The sequence below is a fragment of the Phocoena phocoena genome, chromosome 14 (genome assembly GCF_963924675.1).
Source record: "Phocoena phocoena chromosome 14, mPhoPho1.1, whole genome shotgun sequence".
NCBI classification, from domain to species: Eukaryota; Metazoa; Chordata; class Mammalia; order Artiodactyla; family Phocoenidae; genus Phocoena; species Phocoena phocoena.
In genome coordinates, this window is record NC_089232.1 from 55,436,103 (window position 1) to 55,458,743 (window position 22,641).

General features: G+C 39.3%; 1 protein-coding gene across 2 annotated transcripts in view; it reads right to left on the reverse strand.

Moving 5' to 3' along the window:
• The window catches only part of MTA3 (metastasis associated 1 family member 3), a 128,459-nt gene that overhangs the window by 6,816 nt on the left and 99,002 nt on the right, over window positions 1-22,641 (reverse strand). For both annotated transcript variants that reach the window (XM_065890997.1, XM_065890996.1), the window contains exons 9-11: window positions 18,657-18,845; window positions 5,021-5,095; window positions 3,117-3,175 (exon numbers count right to left, since the gene is read on the reverse strand). In XM_065890997.1, the coding sequence (XP_065747069.1) occupies window positions 3,117-3,175; window positions 5,021-5,095; window positions 18,657-18,845 (323 nt within the window). The remainder of the gene's footprint in view (window positions 1-3,116; window positions 3,176-5,020; window positions 5,096-18,656; window positions 18,846-22,641) is intronic.

A 22,641-nucleotide genomic window follows, 5' to 3' on the forward strand; every position in this document is an offset into this window, starting at 1 on the left:
TTCCTGAGAGCTGCTAATCTTCACTGTCTGCCGCCCTTAGCACTCTATTAAAGATTACCATCGACCTCCATGTTGCTAAATGCCCTGGCTATTTTTCATTAGCATTTGACACCGTTAACCTCTTTCCCTCCTTGAAAGACACTCCTCTCTCAGGTTGTGTGATAATGCACTCACCTGGCTATCCTTTTTCAGCTATCATACTCTATCTGATATATTGAACAGATTTCCTCAAGTTTGGTCCAAGGCTCTTTTTTCTTATTACTCTAAGAAATCTCATCCATCGTTTCAAGCACAATATTGTATGCTGATGAAGCTCAAATATGGACCTCTAGCCCAGAACTTTCTCCTGAGTTTAAGACCAATATATCTGACAGCATATTCAACACCTCTTTTTGGAGAAAACAAACTCAAAATGACCCAACCTGGTTCTCTGCCGCAGTTTCTCATCATGGTGAACAGCACAGCAATCCACCTAGTTAACTGAGCTAGCCAGAAACCTGGGACTCAGCTTGACATCTCCCCTCTATCTCTCCATACAAGTCAATCACCTCTAAGTAGCATACCATTTCCAGGCCACAGCTCTAGGTCAAGCTACTATCATCTTTCTTCTCCAAGAACTTTCATAATTGGTGTTCTTACATCCACTCCCCTGTTTCCCCATACCATTTTCCAAAATGTAGCCAGTAATCTTAAAGTACGTAGAAATTTAATCATGATACTTACTCGTTTACAATCCAATTCCACTGTTTATCAGATGGCTAACTCCTGGCCCTTGCCTACCGTATTGGCCTCCCACGGCTCACCACTCTCTTCATACCAGCCACACTGCCTTTCTCTCACCTCCGTAACTCTGTTCTGCCCCTTCCCATCTCACAATCCCATTGGCCTGGAAAGCCTCCATCACCTGAATGATCCCTCCTCTACAGTTCACTCAAACTCACCCCCACAAGGAATCTTTCCTGACAGCATCAACTGAGTGTGGTCCCCAGAACAAACTGTCACACCATCTCTTCTTCATCATCAGAGTACTCAACACACTGGGTGACTAGCTGTTTGGCATCTGTCTCCCCCACGATAGAATGTAGGCTCCAGAAGACAACGTGTCTTCTTAACTGATCTACCTCTAGTAGTGAACAGAGTGCTTTGCATATATATAGGAGACTGCCAGTCTCAAAAGAATGACAGTATAAAATAATTCTTGGGGATTCTGCTGATGGTCCAGTGGTTAGGACTTTGTGCTTTCACTGCAATGGACCTGGATTTGACCCCTGGTCAGGGAACTAAGATCCCACAAGCCATGTAGCATGGCATCCCCTCCCCCAAAGAACTTAATCTATTATTTGTTTTAAAATAATATTTCAGAGTTAATTGGGAAATTCTTCAAAGAACTCAGATTCTTATCCAACTCAACAGTACAGATTCATAACAGAATTTATTATGAATAATAAATTCATAATAAATAGAATTCATATATTCTATTTATAGACATGATTTATATAACATTTTTAAAAAGTATGATCAGAAACTGTCTTGATCTTCAAAAGTCATTCACTTGGATCAGGGATTGGCAGAGTAAATGTTTTAAGCTTTGTGGGTATTATAATTTCTGTCGCAACCATTGAGCGCTGCCATTGTAGCACAAAAGCAGACAGAGACAATGCATAAATGAATGAACATGGCTGTATTCCATAACATTTTATTTACAGAAACCGGTGGCAGGTCAGATTTGGCCCACATACTGGTCTTTGACTTAGTCTTTGACTTAGTCTTTGACTTAGATCAAGGCTTAGATCAAGACTCCAAAGTCAATGCAAAACAGAATAGCAACAATTATCTGGGTTATTTGCTGAAAACTGGCTTAATGTACTTTTCCTTTGATGTGACAGCACTGCAAAGTATAAGAAAGCTGGTATGCTTGTTTTTGAAAATCTAAGACACATGAATCACAGCAGTGTTTTCCTTAGGGAGTTGTTCTTTTATAGATTAGTCAAATAAAACATATAATTTTCTAAAATATTAGAAACCACTCTGCAGGAAGGACATTACAGCTCTGAATAAAAATTATGGACCCTGTAAATTACATGTTATCTATCTTGAGATAAAAGACTAATAAGAAATATAACAATTCAGTGTCTATGAGGCCTCCTGTATATAAAAATATATCAAAATTCAGTAAACAAAAGGCGAGGTATAAAACAACTGTACTGAGCTCAAAGAGTGAAAAAGCTTGAATCGGTACACAGAACGCTGTAGTAAATTTCATTTTAATCCCCAAAGAACGTAGGATAGCACTATATACGTGGTGCTCAATAAATTTTCCTGAACAAATGAACTGTCAAACTCATGACCTCAAAAAAAGATAATTCATTTAAAATGTAGCAAATGAAAAGAAAATTGGCATTCATTTTGATATGACAATGATTTCTAAACCAAAAGGACAATAATGATAGAATGCTAGGCATCTGAAACAACTGAAACGTATTCATTATTTATCCAATAATTTACAAAGTTTGGTTCTAATTACATCCCCTAACCCTTTCCCCAAGCAAACAATGTAAAATTCTCAACCAAATAAACGACATACCTCAAGAGGGCAACACACATTACCCAAACAAAATACATTAAACAATAAAGAAGTTTCAAAAGTTGCTAGCTTTCTGAAACACATTTGCTTCAAATAATATTTTCATAGGTTAGTTTTCTAACACTTTCCCTGAAGCTTTTTATTAATTTAATTTTTTTTTTTTTTTTTTGGCCACGCTGTGTAGCATGTGGGATCTTAATTCCCGACTAGGGATCGAACATGCACCCCTGTGCAGTGGAAGCGTGGAGTGTTAACCACTGGACCACCAGGGAAATCCTCCCTGAAGCTTTGATGGCATGTTTCCTCTGGTCCTTTTGTTAGCCGACTTGGGGTTTCCCCCACCAGCCATTTATCTTTCTAAAAAAGGTCATTTAAGTGGCACTAAAATGGAAAGCAAACAGTGCTTTGTAGTGGAAGAAAATAAGATACATAAAGAAATTCAAATTTGGCTGAAACTGACCAAAATGTACATATTTTGTTTTGAAGAGAATTAATACCATGGCAAATATTTTAATAGATTTCCATTACTTACTAAGTTGGGATATACACTTGTTTCAGCTTACTCTCAGCTTCTGCTGCTTTTAGACGTTTCTAATTCAAAAGATAGATAAAATATTTTACACGCGATGTCGAATAATTATTACCACTTCATCTGCCTTAAAAAATTCACAAGAAAACATTAAAGTATACTTCAAAAATTGCCTTTTTAAGATGAGCTTTTTTTTCATGCACGTAAACTGCAATGGTTTGTAAGAAAAAAATCACTAGATTCTGAGGTACAGAACTACAAGTATTAAAAACATTTTAGACACAAATTTTAAAAATAAAGCAATGAACAACTGTTTGCTATTCCTCCATGAGCAGATAAACAGGACTTATAAGTAACCATTTTTACTTTTCACAGTTTCTATTTATTTCTTTTTTGCCTTTCTCAGAGGGAAAAAAAATACATAACCTTTGCTTTTAGAAAATTATTCAGAGATGATTAGTTTCCAAAGTCCATGAAAGAGAAGAAGGCAGTAACTAATCTAAGTCCAATTAAATAAGCATGTACCCTCAAATGTTGGGAGACATGCAGTAAACTTTAAAGCTTGGCTGAACTCATGTCAGATTTTTAGGAACCAATTAGGAGCCAAATGCAGGGAAAGGAATGGGGAAAAGATTATAAAATCACATCCAGAGAGTGATCAACACAATAATAAATGCAAATAGGGAAGGAAAATAATGTATGGTAGATACTCAAAATGAAGACAAATCAGAATATAAGACAACCCTCCATTTGCTCAATGAGAAGGAAACAAAAACATTTAAGGAGACAACTTAAAACTTTTAAAGAAGGAGTCCAAATTTTTGGAAATAATTTTTATCCAAATACTTTCAACTATCCTTAATGCCATCATCGCCACCATCTATCTTTAGGGACTCTTTTCACTTTGAATAACAGGTTTTCCAGAGCACATGGTCTTCATGCTATCTAAAGTAAGTATTTGGGGGTGTGTGGGGGGGAACAACTTTATTAGGAAAGCCAACAGGTGAGAAGATGGCAGACTAATGTCCTAAAAGAACCATCTTGCCTGGATTTGGATGCTAGTTTGAAATGAACACTTTCTGAATTATATATGATGTGATGCTGGGAATTTTTCAAAAAGCCATGGGTATTTATTCACTATTCACAACCTCAACAACTCACTATGGTACTTTTTAAAGTGATCTTTAAATTGTATTTTTATAGCATCTAACACTTGCCACTGGGTGATCATGTACTTATGAAAAATAATGTCTGTGTTAAATATACTTGCCCCTTTACCAGTTCTGACATGTTAACTAGAAGAATATAATATACTGACTGAGGTCACTTGAGGAACATGTACCTTTCCCCCAAAAGTAGTATTACTCAAAACAGGTAACTGAGAGAATTACCTCAATTTGGGACATTTGGGGAGAATTTACAAAATAAGTGATTCCCTGCTTTTAGAGATAATTTTGGGGAAAAAATTTGTGTGCTTATGTACGAAGTATCAAACTAGTAAAGACTAACTACTACAGTTAAGGTCAAAGACTTAGGGGGTATAACCACAAAAATGTCTAGGAGGGTTCAGAAGATCTTTTACACATTTTAAGTCATTCCTGTCAACTATACTCACAAAGAGAAGAAGCACCAGGCACCTACAAGGAAAACTATACCTCTCTATTGGTATCTTTCCCTGCTGTCTGTCCAAAATATTTATCATAATGGAATCTGAAGTAAAGAAAATATCGAGACTAAAATCTTAAAATAATATGTTAAAGATATGAAATCATGTACTTTAAAATGGTCTAGAAAAGATAAAGCAAACAAAACAAATTTAAAACTAAGCATATTGCTAAGAAATATTAATGTATAAATAGAAAGTTCATTTTAATGCAATTGTATTGGTAGCAATATGAAAAAATTACCTGCTGCACATATCTGTCAGTAGTTTTCCACATGTAATAATATTCAATGATGCTAGTCAATGATTTCCAAGGGAGCTGAAAAAAAATTTAACATGATAATGAAAACAAGCTACCGTAGAAACGCTTTTCCTTTAAAACCACTTCTTAAAAATAAGGAGGTAATAATCCACATGGAAGATGCATTCTAGAAGAAATGTTTGAAAAACTGAAATTAATTCTGAGCAAAAGGGTCCCCAAACAAGTTCTATTCAGCTAGAGATGCACATTCCATTTCTCAACTCCCATTCTGTTAAAAATTATAAACCTTACGACTGAAAATATTTCATGACTTACTCAGTTTTTCTCGGGCTATAGGTGGGGTGGAAGTACAATTTTTAGAAATGATATTTTAAAGAATCTGGACTGAGTTCTCCAACTTCCAAAGATGCCACCTACAACTGGGGGTCATTGGTCTCTGGTATAATATTTCTCATCCTTTCCAAAACTGCTCTATTCTGATCTATTTTGTTGTAAATAAAATGAAAACCTCAATCTCTGAAAAAGAACGTAGCCAAGTGTGGTACATATTAGAAAAATAGGAAGCTTGTCTGCTATGTTCCATAATTATTCAAAATGGCCAAATGAACCTTTACTTATGAGAACCACAATGAAAGAATATATTTAATATGTCCCTCTGTAAAGGGAGATCTGTTAGTCTTCCAAGATGCAAATCAGGGCAGATCAAACAAAATGACTGATAACATTCCATTTTTAGCTGTGGTGGCAGATTTTACTGATAGGTGACTCAGCACCCTCTGACTCCCAGCTTGCCCTAATGCACCACTGGGTTTAGAGTTAAAATAGTTCTTCCCAGACCCCAGTGCAGCTAGGGGTCTGTTTATGACCCACAAGTACAACCACCATGCAATTCCTGTCATCTTCACATTTAACTCACCTGTTTGGTCTGAAGAGAAAAATAAATGGAGTTTAGAAAAAGGACGTTATTTTAAAACTTAACTGGGTGGCAACTTCAACAAATGTGGTCTCCTTACAGGAACAGATCGGCACAGCTGGCATTTGGATTGCAGTTAAAGCAAACATAATTTTCTCCCATTTAACAAGCAATCTAATGGAGCTGAAAGGGCCTGAGGGATGGTGTTAAGGAGCCAACTACGGCAACACCTCACAGGACAGCTGAGGTATAGTCTCCCAGGGTTTTAAGCAAGCCCAAACCTCTTATCCCCTTAATTATTCTTCTTCTGGGAAGTAGGCCTGGGCGTGCAATTTACCTGGAAGCCTGAGAAAAGAAAACCAAGTGACCCTGTAACCTGAGCTTCCTCACGAGCCAGATTTTATCTAAGCCACAGAGTCCTAATCAGCTGTACTCGGCACCAGCACACTCTCATCAAGGAGTGCAGGTCACAGCTCAGCGTGTCTACTCCTGATGTAGTATCACTTCTCCCTCAACCCTCACTCAGCTTGCATGGGAGTTCCAACACGTCAACTGAAGAGGAAAAAATCCGAATGTGGCAGATGGCTCCACATGACGTAGGGGCACCGACCGGAATTATACTGCTGCAGCATTTCAGCCCCAGGCAGGAGTGACTGTGACGCCCAGTGAAGAAGGCAGATCCTTTTGGAGGGCAGAACATTAGAGTGGACATCTGGTTTTCTACTTTGAGTTGCAAGAGAGATGGCCAGAGGTACTAATCCGTACCCATCCGTGGACAATGGTTATTTACTTGTCACAATGATCAGGGACTTGAAAGGAATGAGATTAGAGGACTGGTAACAATGATGCTTATAAAAGAGGTTTGTGGGTCAGACGTCTGAGGGTGGGCCTGGCTGTGAGGGTATCTGAGCCCCCATGTTCACAAAGCCTCCTCTGCAAAGGAGGCTTTTCACTCGTCTGCTGTATAAGATGATCCCTATGGCTATAAGCCAGCCTCCTTCCCTAGCCACCCAATGACTGCTCAAAGGACACGTAAACAAAACGGACACACCTGTGGATGCCACCACAGGGATGTCCTCTCACCCATTCTGATCTGATTACTCCAAGTGTCTAATCTGCAAGGAACAGAGTACACTGGGCCTCCAACATGGCACCATTCCTGGTAACATGTCAGATTAGACTCTCAGCATCCTGGAATAGTAGTTACCTGTTTTTATTGAATGGACAATTATTCTAGATATGATTTGCCTTTTCTGTGCTATTGACTAGCAATAGCACACACAGACTTATGAATGACTTACTCCCACAAAACACTTTTTGTAACCCAGGGCCCACAACCTGCAAGAATGAAGGTTTGGGTCACCCCACCAGACTAAGAACTCTGGTCATCTAAGATACGGAGGGGAGAACATTGTGTGTGTGGGGGTGGGGTGGGGGTGGGTGCTGTTCTATCCTGAATGACAATGAAGGCATCAGGAAGAGCTTCACAAAGGGAGAACGGAAGACTGACGAAGCTATCTGTGTTTTCTTCCTTGCTCAGTGTAATTATTTTCCTTCTGCACCCAATTCCCTTTCTATTTTTTATATAAGGTCTGTTGGTGGTGGTGTTTTTACCTTTATAATTTAATGCAGAAGTTACAAGCTATAAAGACAGGGTTGTGGCTAAAACCAGAAGAGGAATAAACAGCAACCAGAGATGGATGTTGTGACGTTAAATTTAAGCCTCCCCATTTAAGGAAATAGTACCATATTTTCTAATGATTCAGGGATAATTACTATTGTTTTAAAGTTGATGTCTGGAAAGGAAGCATGTAGAGACGGCAAGGATGGACGTTAAGTAGTCAAAGAAGTGGGTGGTGGCAGAAACTGTACACCCATTTCCAACCTACTTCCAGCTTACCTTCCTTGAAGCTCTAAATACATTTTCCCCAGATACTCTTGAACAAGGATGCAGACATACAGGCCAGGTTTAGCCAAGCTGACAAATGTGAATGACATTTAGATATAGGAGTTAGCAACGTCAGAATAAGGCTGCATGCAGGGAGACTGGATAGTTCGGCAAGAACAATGGCTGGGATACCACACGTTCTTCTGGGGCATGGGTGTTGACTTTTCTGCCATCCATGTTTGACATCATGGATTCCAAGCAGCAGAGGGCATGGGTCTTTCCACTGTTTCTGGAAGTGCAGCATCCAAACCTGGTTCTCTAGTCTTCCCAGAGATTTTATGAAAACCTAATATCCTATATGCCTTTCAGTTTAAATTATAGTGAAATCTGTACTTACCAACTAAGAACCCTGACTAATATAACCAAAGTATCTATCCTTTATTCTAAACTAGAAGAGGTTGAGTTTCTCTCACTTATAATCAAAAGTACTCTAATACAAAAATTGGTAAAAAGTGAAGTGTTCTAAGAATAGACCCTAGATACGTGGCACTTGCTGACAGAGTCAAGGTAGAACAGAATCATGCAAGATTGCTGAGTAGAGGTAGCAGATGTTGTAGTGGGGCTCCTGCTAGAGCACTGCCATTGTGGGGTTAGATACTGCTCTTGGCTTCACAAGTCCTGTCTGTGAAGCATCGAAACGTGGATCCCTGGCTAACGTCTGTTAGCCTTCTGACAGCCTTTAATAAATTTCTGTCTCCTCATAATAGCTCACTCAAATGGATTCTGTCATCTCTAATTATGACTTGCTCAGTATCCCTTCCAACTTCCCTCTAGCTCACTTGCTTATGCTACAAAGGCTAGAAATCCAAACGTTATATTTCTAAGACCCCCTTGGATTTATCTCTGCCAATCAGATGTATGTGTATAAGACAAATTCAGAAGTGAATTAAGCAGGCATAGAGTGGATGGTGCACAAGGGATCCATTCTGCTGCAGCAGAAGTAGGAGGCACAAAATTGTTCTAGAGCCAATGACGCTGCTAGAGGTTTCCTGATCTCAAGATCACGGCTAAAGTAGTGTGATCCTGGCCCAGAAGTTGACCCAGCAGCTTCTCAATTTCCATGTGGGGCAGAGGTTAAGAGCTCACTTGTGGAACCATTTCTGTGGGACTATTCTGAGGTCCAGCTTGAGCCTACTTCTCCAACCCTATCAATGATTTTAAGCATCTAATTTCTAAAGTTAAATCCCATTCTGTTTAAAACACCTCCAATATTTCGTCATCTGCAACTGAAGTCTAAATGATACAACAGCCAGGAAATACCCTTTGCTAAAGGAGTTTCTATGGCAAAGGACTCACTCCACTGTATGAAGAGGGAAGGACTTTGCTATTTTGCACTTTGAATTTTTCAGGTTCCTCTGCATATTTCAGGTCCTGTTTAGGACATAGAAATCCACAAGAGAATGTCATCCCCACTCTAAAGATGAGGAAAGAAACAGATAATTTATAAAACCACACCAACTCTTTAGTCCATCAGAGAGCTAAGATTACAAGACAATCAACTGAACTAAATTCCCAAGTCACTCCAAGGAGAGACAGGACTCTAAATATTTTTACTTTGGCAGAGCATAAAAGAAACAGGTGATGAACAACAAAAAAATTACCAGATTATTAAAGGTCAACAGTGGGCTAGGACAACTGCTTAGCATCTGTGGACGCTCTAGACACACGGGGAATCCAAACACATTTGCCAGAGATCTCTATCAGGTGTTCATCAGAAAGAACTGAGCCAGTGGAGGAGACCTGAGAAATCCATAGGTGGTGGTAGAAATCTGAATGTACACAAAGAAATGAAGAGGGGCAGAAATGGTAAATTTTTAAAAAATAAGTAACAATAAATAAGTAAATAAACATGGGGGGGGATTAATCTTTTTAAAAGACCACTGATTGCCTAAAGCAAGAAACAGTAATAATGCACTGCGGGACTTAGAACATGTACAGAAATAAAATGTATGACGACAAAAGCACAGAATGGGAAGGAAGAACTAGACGTGTACTGTCTCATGGTTCTTATAATCTATGTGATCTAAGCAGAATTTGATTGAAGGTAAACTGTGGTACATTAAAGATATATATTGTAAACCACTAAACAAAAGTTTAGTTAGTAAGCCACCAGGAGAGATGAAATGGGCATCATAAAAAATTAAGAAAGCGGGGGAGGGGCTTCCCTGGTGGCACAGTGGTTGAGAGTCCGCCTGCCGATGCAGGGGACACGGGTTCGTGCCCCAGTCCGGGAAGATCCCACATGCCGCGGAGCGGCTGGGCCCGTGAGCCATGGCTGCTGAGCCATGGCTGCTGAGCCTGCGCGTCCGGAGCCTGTGCTCCGCACCGGGAGAGGCCACAGCAGTGAGAGGCCCGCGTACCACAAATTAAATAAATAAATAAATAAAAAAGAAAGGGGGAAGAAGGGCTTCCCTGGCAACGCAGTGGTTAAGAATCCACCTGCCAAGGCAGGGGACACAAGTTTGAGCCCTGATCCAGGAAGATCCCACATGCCGCGGAGCAACTAAGCCCGTGTGCCACAACTATTGAGCCTGCGCTCTAGAGCCTGCAAGCCACAACTACTGAGCCCGTGTGCCACAACTACTGAAGCCCGTGCACCTAGAGCCCGTGCTCCGCAACAAGAGAAGCCACCGCAATGAGAAGCCCGTGCACCACAACGAAGAGTAGCCCCTGTGCAGCAACGAAGACCCAACACAGCCAGAAAAATAAAATAAATAAATTAAAAAATAAAGTGTGTGGGGGGGAATAAAGGACAATGGGACAAATGGAAAACTCAGGGTAAAATGATGGATTTAAACTGATAATTATATTAACACTCTAGATAATTAGATAATTATCTAAACACTCTAAGTAAAAGGCAGAGATTGTTAGATTGGTTGGGGGTGAAAAAAAAACATTCAACTGTAGTCTGTTTACAAAAAGCCCACTCTGGAAATGAATAAAAGTAAAATGATGGAAACAAAATATATCATGTAAACAATAAATCTGGAGTGGTTATATTAATAGGAGAAAAACTAGACTTTGTCACAAGGAATATTACCCATGGATAAAGAAGCATGATGTGAAGATAAAAAGGGCGAATCATCACAAGAATATAACAATCCTAAATATGTATGTGTCCACCAACAGAGGTTCAATATATTTAAAGCAAAAACATAATACAATTGAAAAGAAAAATAGAAAAATCTACAATTATAGGCTAGAGACTTTTAATACTGCTCTCTCAACAAGTAACACAACAAGTGGGCAGAAAATCAGTAAGGCTCCAGAAGACTTGAACAACATTATCAATAAACTTGACCCAAGTAGCATTTATAGAATATTATACCTAACAGCAAAATATCTGTTCTTTTCAAGAGCACATGGTGCATTCACCAAACCAAACCATATACTACAGTAGAATCAATCAAGTCTTCAAAATGTAAAATTTATGTGTGTGTGTGTGTGTGTATTTAATAAAGTATGTTTTCTGAACACAACAGAATTAAACCAGAATTCATAACCAAAAAATATATGGGGAAAAAACCCTACAAATATGTGGAACTTACTTCTAAATAATCCAAGGATCAAAAAGGAAACCATAAGGAAAAATCAAGGAATGAAAATGAACACACAACTTATCAACCTTGGTAAGAAGATGAAGCTAAATAAAGCAGTGCACAGAGGGAATCGACACACCCCCTTTCCTCCATCAGATGTTCAGCAGAAAGAATTGGGACAGGGCAAGAAACCTGCCCATTGGTGGTGGTGTGGGTGTGCACAATGGTGATCTGCTGCCACTGGGGACCAGGCCAGAAAACCGCTTCCCAGATCCTTCTCTTAGATCCTTCTCTCATACAAAGCAAAAGTGTCTGCCACTGGAGACGGACTAGAAACCATCCCACCCCCAAGTCTCAGACAAAGTGGAAATTTGCTCACAACCAAAAAGTCCTGCTAATAAAAGGCTACACAAAGCAGAGACCGGTTGCCACAAGGGAGCTGGGGGAAGAACAGAATTGCTGTGGGAGCTCCACCGCTGAGACTCAGGCACACAAAACCTACCAAAGTCTGGGCAGGAACAGGACAACTAAGAAACTCCCTGCACCCTCACCGTGGACTTGCAACTCCATACTACCACAGGGGGAAGGGCAAAATGTGGAGACAGGCTCTGCAGTGCAAGGCCTGCTAAGGATGGGACAGGAACACAAGAAAAAGACCCTTCTGCTTTTCAGGCCCTACATTAAGCATAGGTAAGATGATGAAGTCTGTGGATGTTCAGTTCACCTCCTATTCATCCCACCAGCGAGGGAGGGACCCGCCCCTCAAGACAGTGGAAGGTGCTCAGACATACGACACATGACACTGGAGACAAACTAGATGAGACTGACAGCAGTTTATTAGTCACTTATACTCACGGTCTGGGGGAAGAGGATACTACACATCATGTAGGGCCACACAGGGGTTGTACTTGGGAATAGTGAGCCCAGTAGGGGCCGTGCAAGTGTGGCTTTGCGTAACAAGAGGGTGCGGTATGCCCTCCTCCCACAGGAGGATGTGATTGGCTTGTGAGAATAATTCTGCCTGCTGGCAAGGGAAGGGAAACCCATTAGGTTCAAGGCTGGGTGGGGTGTAGGTGAATTAGCCAGGCAGGAAAGGATTTTGCATCTCCGGCAAAAATGGGGAGATTCAGTTAAGCTTTGGGGGCCCTGTCAGGCTCAAAGATATAAAGGTCGTACATGAAATATTAAGCCTTCCAGTACAGTGGTACACTGAAGGTAACCAGAACAACAATGAGATCCAAACCTGGCCAACCAGAGACTATATTAATATACTGAAGGATCTAGTTGAAAAGGCAGACAATGCACATGAATAGATGGGAAATTTATACGGAGATAAAAAGCATAAAAATAAAATATGACTGTTAGGAAAATATATCATATTTGAAGAATTCCTTTAACAAGTTTATCGGTATACTGGACATAACCAAGAAAAGAGTTAGTGCACTAGAAGACAGATCAATACCAATTATACAAACTAACACATAAACAACAAATCTCAGCTCTAGGAAACTCAGTGAACTACAAGTAGAATAATTATAAAGAAAAGCCTGCCAGGGCTTTTGGTTTACTACTACAGGTTCATACTGTAGTAGTAAAACAAAAGTAAAGAGAAAATCTTGAGCACAAAGAAAAAGAAACATTTACATACATAGGAACTTCTTATCAGAAACTACGTAAGCCAGATAGACATCTTTAGAATACTCAAAGAGGAAAAAAATTTTTAATGAATTCTATAAAAATGAAATCTCTCTTCAAAGGGGACAGTAAAGTTTTTCGGACAAGGCAGAAGTCATTCTCAGTCAAAAGCTGAATTCATTGTCAGCCAAAAGAGTATTAACAATAAATGGTTACATGAGAAGCAAAGTTTCAAATTAATGATCTAACCTCCAATCTTAAAAAAATACTAGGAAAAGATAAAAGCACAGAAGCTCAGAGCAAGCTGAAGGAAAGAAATAATAAATATACAAGCAGAAATCAATGGAACAGAAAACAGAAAAATCAATCAAATCAAAAACTGGTCCTTGGGATTTCCCTGGTGGTGCAGTGGTTAAGAATCCGCTTGCCAACGCAGGGGACACGGGTTTGATCCCTGGTCCGGGAAGATCCCACATGCTGTGGAGCAACTAGGCCTGTGTGCCACAACTACTGAGCATGTGTGCAACAACTACTGAAGCCCACGCGCCTAGAGCCTGCGCTCCGCAACAAGAGAAGCCCCCGCTCACCACTAGAGAAAGCCCACGCGTAGCAACGAAGACCCAATGCAGCCAAAAATTAATTAATTAGTTATTTTTTAAAAAACTGGTTCTTTGCAAAGGTCAATAAAATTGATAAACCCTTAGCCAGACTAATGAGGAAAAAAGAAAAGCTAAATTACCAGTATCAGGAATATCTGAGGGGATATCACTACAAATCCATCCCACAGAACTTAAAAGTATAATGGGATTATGAACAACTTTATGACAACAAACTAGACAAAATGGACAGGAAGAGATACGCCAGCAAGAGGAGGACATACCAGCCTTTGTAACCCCACAAAAAATGATAATTAGATAGCTATCAACCAATGAAAATTGCCCCGGGAAGATGCAAGAGTCAAAGAAGAACCTACAGCAACACAGTGCACCAAAAAATGGAGAATAACTGCACAGAGAGCACAGAGAGGATCACTGAGGGGATGGACTTCAGCTGAGACATCTGGAGACTGCTAAGAACAACGAAGGGTGGAGGCTATCAGTATAAGCCACACACTGGATACCACTGCAGTCACCAGTGGCCTGCTCTGCAGAGAAGCCTGGCAGCCCTGGTCAATGAGGACCTCAGCAGCACCCAAGACAGCTGCTGAGGAATCCCTACAGCTTGTACAGTAGAGGACTCCGTAATGTTTGTTGGAGTGGATCCCAGCAGGCTCCTGTGCAGAAGAAGCCAGCAGCTCCTGCCGCCGAGGTAATCAAGAGCCACTGCTGCTGCTGGCCTCCTAGAGAAGGAGACGCTGCTGTACTCCTTCCAGAAGATGTGCACACCCCAGACCCCAGAGCCCTGGCTGCTCGACATGCACTCACTTCACAGGCACCAGATCATATGCTTCAGTCACTCTGTGAGCACACACACTCCACTCCCGGCTCAGGGGCTGACCCAAGCATGCCCACACCTCAGGCACCACTGCCACTGCGAGGGCACTCCAAGCCAGACCCAGAGCCAAGAGACATCCCCTCGCCGATGACATATGCTGTGGGAGAAAGAGATCAGGAGGTCCCCAGCAGCCTTGGCCATTGAAGACCCCAACAGCCCTCTCTGTTGCAGCAGACACCTGCACCCTTGGCCACTGCCATCTTTACTGACACTGACCTCAGCTGATAAAGCTGAACACGCACTATGCCAATGGGCCTTTCCAGGAGCTAGAACCAATGCACCCCACTTGCCTGGTACCCTTGTACCCACCTGCAGGTGAAGGTCTTTCCCCACTAAGACCAGTCTGTAATGTCTGCTCAGTCAAATGCACAGAGATTAACATGAGGCTATGAGAAACATGAAAAATTAAAGAAACATGACACCCGCAAAGGAACACAGTAATTTTCCAGGAACTGATACCACAGAAATAGAGATCTAGGATTTCCCAGACAAAGAATTCAGAATAATTGTTTTAACGAAGTTGAGTGAGCTACAAGAAAATGCAGATAGAAAACTCAATGAAATTAGGAAAACAATATACAAACAAAACAAGAAGTTCAACAGAGAGAAATCATTTTAGAAAACCCAAACAAATTCTAAAGCTGAAGAATACAATGAATTAAATGAAAAATACAATGCAGATCATCAACAGCAGACTTGATCAAGCAGAAAAATCTGTGAACTCAAAGACAGGTCATTAGACATTATCCAGTCAGAGGAGGAAAGGATAAACAAAGACTGAAAAGAGAGTGATTCCAATTGGCAGAAAAAGAAGATCACAGCAGAAATAAATGAAGTAGAAACAAGGAAAACAACAGAAAAGATCTATAGACTAAGAGCCGGTTTTTTGAAAAGATAAACAAAATTGACAAACCACTGGCTATACTAAGAAAAAAGAGAGAAGACTGAAATAAATAAAATCAGAAGTGAAAGAAGAGACATTACAAATGATATCGCAGAAATATAAAAAGATCCTAAGAGACTGCTATGAACAATTACATGCCAACAAACTGGATAATCTAGAAAAAATGGAAAAATTCCTAGAAATATATAACCTATCCAGACTGAATCATGAAGAAATAGAAAATGTGAACAGAAGACTGAATCAGTAATCAAAAACCTTCCAACAAAGAAAAGCCCAGGACAAGATGACTTCACCAAACATTTAAAGAAGAATTAATGACAATGCTTCTCCACATCCTCACCAACTTCTATTATCTCTCATTTTAAAAAAAATAATAGCCATCCTAAGAGGTATGAGGCAATATCTCATGGTGGTTTTCCCTGATGATTAGTGATGTTGAACACCTTTCTTGTTTGTTTGTTTTGACCACACCAGACAGCATACAGGACCTTAGTTCCCTGACCAGGGATCAAACCCACACCCCCTGCACTGGAAGCAAGGAGTCTTAACACTGGACCACCAGGGAAGTCCCTTGAACACCTTTTCATGTACCTGCTTTTCACCGATGAGGATGATGTTAGCTGTAGGCTTGTTAAATATGGCCTTCAGGTTTATACATTACTTTACAAGTATAGGGTGGTGGAAGGGAGAAATAATAAGTTAAAAACACCAAAATGGGGTTAACAAATGCAAACTATTATATATAGAATGGATAAACAAGGTCCTACTGTATAGTACAGGGAACCATATTCAATATTCTGTGATAAACCATAATGGAAAATATTTTTAAAAATGTATGTATATATATATATGTATGTATGACTGAATCACTTTGTTGTACAGCAGAAATTAACACTGTAAATCAACTATATTTCAATAAAAATAAATAAACAAAACAAAGCCTAAGGATCTAAAAAAACTAACAAACACCCAAAACTACACAAAACATAAACCCTCTGAAGTGTTAGCCTCCTGATGGTCTATCTAAGCTTTTTGACACTGGCGGCCAATACCAAGCTCCAAAATACAACAAACCTAATGTGGACTGGCTCATCAACAAGCGTTCTAACCACCTTCAGAAAAACTTTATCATGCCACAAATCTACAAGAATTTTGTTAGATCATGAAGGTAACAAAAAACCATTTAACAGCATTATTGCTGTTATACTCGTTTTCACACCGTTATTTTACCTTCTATGAATGCCAGCCTCTATGTCCAAGTATGTTGCACCAAGCTACTGTTCAGCGTTATTTCCTAGTCCTGTATTAAGTGCCCAGGAAGGCTGTCTAAAAGTTTCACAGCTCAGTGTATACCCGCCAATCTGCTGTTCTCTCCCGTTACCATCAGAGGTCCAGATGAAATGCCAGTTAACTCCGTGAAGACACTCCTGAGTTGACTGGCACAACTAATAGTTCCCTTCCCACTACTTCCATAACACTCGTTCTTACTACTGACAGAAGTAATTACATTATATTTTATTTGAGGGCTTATCTTTCAATCTCTTGATTTTCACTATGAATCATTCCCTAAAGTAAGGACCACATCACATTTCTGATGCATGTCTAGTGCACACTTAAGGGCCTGGTATGTTGCAGGTGCTTAATAAACATTTGCTGAATTGAACTGAGTTCAGAATGATGATCAGGACATAAAATGAGCATGTCACACTCAGTGCAGGGAAAACTAGTTTCACTTTAGTATTTCTCATCTTCTACTCTTTTATCAGGCCTGCAGCCTTTGTTCTTTAGGGGGTTTTGTTTTTTGCGGTTTTTATTTAGTGGTGTAGCTATATTATATTAGTAGCATTGCACTGCTGTGTTATTCTGACCACCTGAAGCTAAATGCCACCAATGCATTTTAAATTCCCAGCTGCACACCCTGTAAATTGAAACCATGACATATAACAATCTGGGTGTCAGTAAAGTTTTGCCAAAACAAATGCCAGTGACACTAACAGCTTTAATTATCATGTTTAGGATTTAGTATATCAACTCATATAGATAAGTAAAATTTTCCTTTAGAAATAATTTTAAAAAGATGCAACAACATAAAAGGCAGGATCCTAGCTCACATCAAATACTTCATAGGCTATAATGAGTCTATTTTCATAATTTTTAAAAAAGAATGGCTGCTGGGACTTCCCTGGTGGTCCAGTGGTTAAGAATCGGCCTTGCAATGCAGGGGATGCTGGTTTGATCCCAGGTTGCGGAACTAAGATCCTGCATGCCATGGGACAACTAAGCCATGTGCTCTAGAGCCCGCGTGCCACAACTAGAGAGCCCATGTGCCAGAACCACTGAGCCCGCATGCTCTAGAGCCCATGCGCTGCAACTATTAAGCCCGTGCGCCACTAGAGAGAAGCCTGTGCACCGCAAGAGAGAGCCTGCGTGCCGCAACTAAGATCTCACACGCCGCAACTAAGATCCTATGCACCACAATTAAGACCTGAGGCAGCCAAATAAATAAATGAATAAATATTTTTGAAAAAAAAGAATGGCTGTTATAGAAAGCTATTTATGAACTTCTCAAATAGAAATCTCCCCATTTCAAAGAGACTGTAAGGTTAATTAAATACAGCAATTCCATAAAGACAAAGGAAGTACATAATAGTAGACAAGATTACCTAGTATTTAAAATGCAAGTAAGATCCTGCATATCATCAAGAAGCGTAAAGATCAAAAACCCATAAAGCAAATTCTTCTGCTCTGCTTGATACAGGTCATTTCTATAATAGAGGTCTGTATCAAATTCCAGCTCAATGATTGGTAAGATAACTAGAAAAATACCGAAGTTCTAAAAGACAGCAACAAGCTTAAAAAGCAGAGATCAGAAATATTTAGTGCAAATGGTTAGAAAAGCTGTGCATATTTTTAACTTGGAACTCAGAGAGAGGTGAAGAGGATTAATTCATATTGCCAAGGTTTATAGCAAGAACTCAGGGCTTCCTGACCCTGGGTCTTACAATTACTTCTCAAGACAAATGTCAGTTTCTCCCTCCACAACACTGGCCTGCGTTCTATGTTGAGCAGATGAAAATTACTACGTCAGAGGCTTGCTAGATGAATAGTTTAAGATTTGCCAAATTTTTAAAACAGATAAAATATTCCCACCCCAACTTTTATTTAATTCACAATTTTCTACTTACAAAGTCTTGACGTATGTCGTTGAAGTCTTTGCCATATTTTTCCAGTGCCTCTTCAAATAAACTAGCTTCAGAGGCTGACCATTCCTCCATTTCATCTCTGCATAAAACAGGTCCCCCAAGTGGTACTAAGACACTAATTGCACTGCTCAAATCATAGCTGTGCCTATACAACGTATCCATAGCATGAAACTAAAAAATAAACAAAGAAAATGGAGAGAAAAGATCAGCCAGAAATGCAAACTTGCTAGATTATTTAAGAACAGAAATATTAAAATGCATGATGCACTTAATTAGCAACAATATACTTAGTATTTACTTTTTTAGTAACACAATTAAGAAAAAAATTTAAACAATGGATTTATGCAGTTATTTAAAACACCACGTATTGCTTTTAAGAACATGTTGATTTGTACCTTTTAAGGTTTTTCTTTTTTTTAGAAGATGTTGGGGGTAGGAGTTTATTAATTAATTAATTTATTTTTGCTGTGTTGGGTCTTCGTTTCTGTGTGAGGGCTTTCTCTAGTTGTGGCAAGCGGGGGCCACTCTTCATCGCGGTACGCGAGCCTCTCACTATCACGGCCTCTCTTGTCGCGGAGCACAGGCTCCAGACGCGCAGGCTCAGTAGTTGTGGTTCACGGGCCTAGTTGCTCTGCGGCATGTGGGATCCTCCCAGACTAGGACTCGAACCCATGTCCCCTGCATTAGCAGGCAGATTCTCAACCACTGCGCCACCAGGGAAGCCCTGTATTTTTTTTTAAATGCATTTGTTTGTTATAGCAACCTAACTATGAAGATCTAGGACCTCCAGGAATTAAAATGCGAACCCAGAAAGTTCCATCATCCTTTTGGTTAAAAGTGCCAGAGTCACTTCAGCTATTGTATAAGGTTGGCACAGCCTTCCTTGACAAGGGAAAAATATGTAGACAGAGGATGTATCAGAGTGAGAAAAAATATTCTCAGGTTGGAGCAAGATATACTAAGAACAAGAGATGGAGAAAAAACAATGAAACTGAGAATGGTGAAGACAAAATTACACATCCATGTTAAACAAAACAAAACAAACAAAATTATATATCCATGTAAAAACAGTAACTTGGTTGAAACTCTGTAAGACCAAGAATAGATGACCAGGCTTGCTTGGAACAGCTACCTGGGCCAGTGTGGATTTCATATATATTTCAAGGGTGAGTGATTTGAAAGGAGGAAAGATAGATTAGAATAATAGAAGTGGCTTTTTTCAGAAGTACCTTGGGTCTAGCTTATTTTAAAAAGATCTATTCATAATATGCATGCGTATTTGTATGTGTAGCAGGAAAACTGATGAACAGGTCAGTTGTGTCTGGATAAGCATATAGGTGTGGTACAGATTTGGTTGGTGATCAAATCCTTGCCAAGTGAGAACTAGTTCTGTTTAAACTTTCTAACATGTGAAAGCCAAGTTTTACACCTTTTACACAAAGTATCTTCTGATAATTATTAAAAATTTCATAAATGAGGATAGAGTCACATCTATGTTTCTTAAAAATTTAGCTTATAAGTGATCCCAAAATATCTGGTAGGGGACAGTGGACAGTTCCCCACTGGTACAAAAGCATAAGATAAGCTCCAATATCAACTAACATCTATTAAAGAGAAAAAAATTATTAGCTAAAATACACATTAAAAGTATGTATTTATACTGTGATACATAAAGATGCTGAATATGAATTTGTTGACAGAGCTAAAGGCAGAATTTAGGACATGATTAGGAACAGTAACTAACTGCTTTAACAAGGGCTGACATCTCCCCTAAAATAAATCATTGGATTCCACAAAACAAAAGCAAGTAAGGATTTCATTATCAATTTCCTAGTTATAATCACAGCTAAGACCATACTGACCATGTGCAGTCTTTTGCTATATGTGTCACAGTCATGGAATAATAACTTCAACTTTCAAGTGAATTTCTTCTCACCCTTCTGCAGCAGGGGTTACAAAAATATTAGAATTGATCTTGATTCTTCCCTTATGCTCTGCAAACTTCAGAATCAACTAAATTCCACTTCTGTAGCTAACCTCTCACTTGACAGATTCAGCAGTTTTAACTGTATGTTACATTTATACACTCTTAACACCATCCCTGAAACTAAAAAACGATTGTTTCTAGATAACTGATCTATAAAAATGAACAGATCAACAGCATTGAGGGGTCCCTTCAAATAATAATATATTTCCATAAACAACTATTTTTAAAACTCCTAAATTTACAGTGGATTACTAAAAAAACAAAAGTATTCAAAATCAATAATTATACAAATTAACTGCTGCTGAGATTCCTCAGGAGATACAAGTAATTTTTATATTGAACAGGTGCTCTGAAACCAAAAGTCACAGAATTAAATGAGCTTTCTCAGCTGTTATTATACCAACCACTCAAAGTGTGAATGGATTTTCAGTCTTTTGTTCATGTTAGATGAATGCAAATGCCTTCCTTATAGGCACTTTTTAAAATGACGATGGGCTATTATCTAATAAGGCTTTGGTACTTATTATCTAATAAGTACCAAAGTAATATCCTAGCCTCTAGGATAAGTGACTGTAACCAAAATCCCAAGTGATCAGGTCGTTTTTAAAGGTTCTGTTCTTTACAGAGTGTGTTTGTGTTACTGAACACGGAAGTAAGCATTTGCTTTTGAAAACTAGCTCCTGCATTGTGTCACAGATCAAATGGAAAGAGTGAGTCGGACTAAGGCTGACCACAGCTATGAAACCTCCATAGCCCACACATTTTAGACCACAGCCCAGGGGAAAGTGCAGGAATGATCAGTATGTGTAGAAAATAAACATCCCATGAGACACAGGTACTGTGGAATGCCTAAGGAATAATCCTGTTAAAAATCAATGGCCAGGTTTACAAAGGAAACCAGAGGATCACGTTATTTGCTAGCAGTCCATATTAACTGTCTTTCTGACATACACAGAAGTTTCTTCTGAACGAGCTTTTGTACAGTCTAATCCAACCACAAAAAGCTAATAAGTAAAACACAAAATATAGTTCCTAAAACAAAAGAGACAACATCCAGTGAAGACTCACAGAAATAAGCTAAGAAAAGACGTAGGAGTTTGACAATGTAACCAACAACTTACAGTTTATCAGTTAAGATAAAAACTCAAAGAGCTAGACATATAAGAGAACATACTGGCTGATTCCATTTTTATGAATTTTGAGAAAAATAACAATTAATTTATGATGAGAGAAGTCAGAATAATGATTACCTCAGAAGAGGGGATCATTGACTGGGAAGAAGCATGAGGGAACCCTGTTCATCATCTACAGCTGGGTGGTGGTTATATGGATGTAGACATATGTAAAAATTTATAAGCTGTGCACCTAAGTGTACTTAATACACTTTATTATAAGTATACCTCAATTTAAAATAAGATAAAGAACTTGAAACCGAAAATCCTCCCTCCAGATAAATACTTTGCAAAGATATCATCTTTTCAATAGAGATATAGATACACATAAATCCATTCAAATCTAAATTTTGAAAATCATAAGAACTCAGCACAAGCTGTTCTCTCTGCCAAATAGTGGTGAAGGTGTTGTCACATTTCATCTCATTCAAAACAGATGGAGATGACAAACAGAAGTATTTTAGGAGAAAGAGTGACAATGAAATCTTGGCAGTGGAATTCTTATCTTTTGTTCATTAAGCAGAATCACACTTTGGTAAACTGGACTATTGTCTGGCAAAAATTCACTCCCTCTCCTGGACCTCCAAGGGAGCATATTCTTCCACTCTGCTGAGGTTGGGCCTGGCCATGTGACTTGTGTGGCCAACTGGCTCTTAAGATGTGTGACATAACAGAGCCTTGACATGAGCCTGTGCATTTGGACTTGTGCTACTGACTTTTGTCAACAGAGGATGAGAGATACATGCACCAGATGTGGACCTAACCTGCAGCTTCTCACCCGAATCAGCACAGTTCAGTTCAGCAGAAT